Genomic DNA, 2623 nt, shown 5'->3' on the forward strand with positions numbered 1-2623 from the left:
GTTATCGTTAGCTAGTAACTTCTTCTTCAAAGTTTCACCCATCAAGTTGCCCATTTTGAAGATGTTCTTAGTCAAACCTTTTTCAATGATTTTTTTTTGGATACCTAACGCAACACTACAGTTAAATGCATGGGAGGCATAGGTGTGTGAACCAACGACGCTGTTACTGCCATTAACATATGCATCTTTAACCTTTGGACTGATCAAAACACCAGCAATAGTGACATAGCCAGATCCCAAAGCCTTACCAACTGATTGCAAATCTGGACCTTGGTTCAATGGCATGAAGTTTTCCCAGCAATTCAATCCACCGTTTGGATTCGATCTACCATTGCCACACATGACTTCATCCAAGTGCATCAATATATCGTATTTGTTGCACAAGGCACGAATACCTGGTAGGTATCCGTTTGGTGGCGGAACAGTGCCTATGGATGAGCCTGGCAAGGTCTCAACAGTAACAGAAATAATAGTTTCGGGATCATTATCAACAATCAACTATTCCAAGTTACCTAGTAATTCTTGGACATATTCAGCTTCGGTTTGGCCCTTCTTTTGGAATCTGTATGGGTAGCAAACCGGCATCTTTAGACACTGAGTTTCTGGCAATAAGATATTCTTAAAGGCAACCACACGAGCATTGTCAGCAATAGATAGAGAACCAATAGTAAATCCATGATAAGAACTCTTTCTAGAAATAAATTTTGTTTTTTTTGTCTTGCCACGTTCTAACCAGTACTGGTACATGATTTTCATACAACTTTCATTAGCTTCCGAACCAGAGCAACACCATAAAGCAGAAACAAATGCATCGTTTGGGGAATTGTCGATGTAAAATTTAGCCAGTTCTTCGGATTGTTTGTTACCAATCAAAGATGGGAAAGAATAGGTAGAGGTCTTGGCTGCTTCAGTGATAATATCGACGATGTCTTCATCACCCCATCCCAAAGCACCAACAGCAGCACCAGTAACGGCATCAATAATATCACTATATATTTTACCATCCTTTTCAATGGTGATACGAGTGCCTTTACCGGCTATAGCTTGGGCAGGTTTTTCGTTAATTTTGCACTGAAAAACGTAGGACTTTTTATCAGTAGGAGTCATTATTATAAAACATGCTTTAAATTAATTACAAGAAAAAACATGTACTAGTGTTACTTACATCCCAATTGATGGTTTAGGCATTATTGGGAATAACTCTGTGTCTTATAGTGTTTATTTGCTATTCTATACATAATAATTAAGTAAAAAAATAGTAAAAAAAATAAATAAAAAAATAAAAAACAATTATGTAAATGGTTAATTGCTAAAGATAAGATTTGTACTTAATTGTGATATATATTTTTTTTATTTTATTTTTTTGCGCGTATAGAATTTAGGATAAAAAAAAGGAAAATAGAAATAAACGAGATGACGAATATATCAGAATGTAACGCGTCGAGTCGCACATGATAAGAAATCGAGGCGTGTTTTGTCTCGGGCGAAGATTTAAAAAAAAAAAAAAAAGGAAAAAAAAAAAAATAAACCAGAAATGAAAGCGAATCGTCTTTTTTAACCACGTGATATATTTGATGTCAAAAAAAAAAAAAAAAAAAAAAAGCGAGCGCTTCATATTAGTGTGAGTAATATTTTAATCGTACAAGGAGGTTGGATTGTAAATTGGATAAATAAATTGAACAAAAAAAAAAAAAATAAAAAAAAAATAATTATAAAATTATATTACGATAGTTGTTACACATATATGCACTAAATACAATCTATTTGGTAAAAAAATAAAAATAAATTATTTAATTAAAATTTATGTGAGTGAGTTATTGTTGGACACAGTGTATGATTATTTTTATTCAAGAACGTAACTTTTTTTTTGGGCGAGTAGGATTTATTAAATTATTAATGGGGGTTATTTGTGTGTTAGAGCTGTAGCAGTGTTCCTTCTTCTTAGTTAGTTGTGTTTACCGCGCTGATCGGATTTGTTAAAAAAAAATAATATTTTTGTTTTTATTTCTCGTTTAGTAATTTATAGATTGGGAAAATAGGATCACGTGGATTATACAAAAAAAGAAATTTTGTTTCATTAAAAAATAATATTTACTTTTTGAAATTATTTATTGGGAGATACGCGCGATGGGATTAGATTGCTACTGCTGCATAATGAACGTATAACAAGCAAACAAATACAATCAAGAAGAAAATATACGACACAGTAATAAACGCGAAAAAAAATATTAATTGATCTCACAGAAAGCGACGCATTGAGAAGGCATACAACTACCAAATAAAAAAAAAAGCGAGTTATTTATACGAGATTGGATTGGGCACCAAATATTTTCACGATGTAAAAGAAGCGGGTGGCAAATAAAGAAAAAGTTGTATTTCAATCAGCACATTACACAACTTGATTACATTGATTATAATCATTATACAAAGTGTATATGTAATAAGAAACAAGTAAAATACACAGAATAACGAGTAAATTAACATGAACCAAGAAGATTATTAGAGTTTACAACAATTTAAAATAAAAAAGACAGGGTTGATAGGTGGATTACATTATGGAGAGTGTTTGAAAGAAGAAGGAAAGATCACGTTTTTTTTTTATTTTTTTTTTTTTAAATTTAGT

The 2623-nt window shown here is 31.8% G+C and overlaps 1 protein-coding gene across 1 annotated transcript; it reads right to left on the minus strand.

Annotated features, from left to right (window-relative positions):
• Positions 1-498: 498 nt before the first annotated feature.
• Positions 499-1107, minus strand: SCDLUD_004410 (uncharacterized protein; the record flags this gene model as incomplete). Its single annotated transcript, XM_046081624.1, has 1 exon — positions 499-1107. The coding sequence occupies one exon, from the start codon at positions 1105-1107 to the stop codon at positions 499-501; it is 609 nt and encodes a 202-aa protein (XP_045934022.1).
• Between the last annotated feature and the right edge of the window lie 1516 nt (positions 1108-2623).

The sequence above is a fragment of the Saccharomycodes ludwigii genome, chromosome V, assembly GCF_020623625.1.
Source record: "Saccharomycodes ludwigii strain NBRC 1722 chromosome V, whole genome shotgun sequence".
Taxonomy (NCBI): domain Eukaryota; kingdom Fungi; phylum Ascomycota; class Saccharomycetes; order Saccharomycodales; family Saccharomycodaceae; genus Saccharomycodes; species Saccharomycodes ludwigii.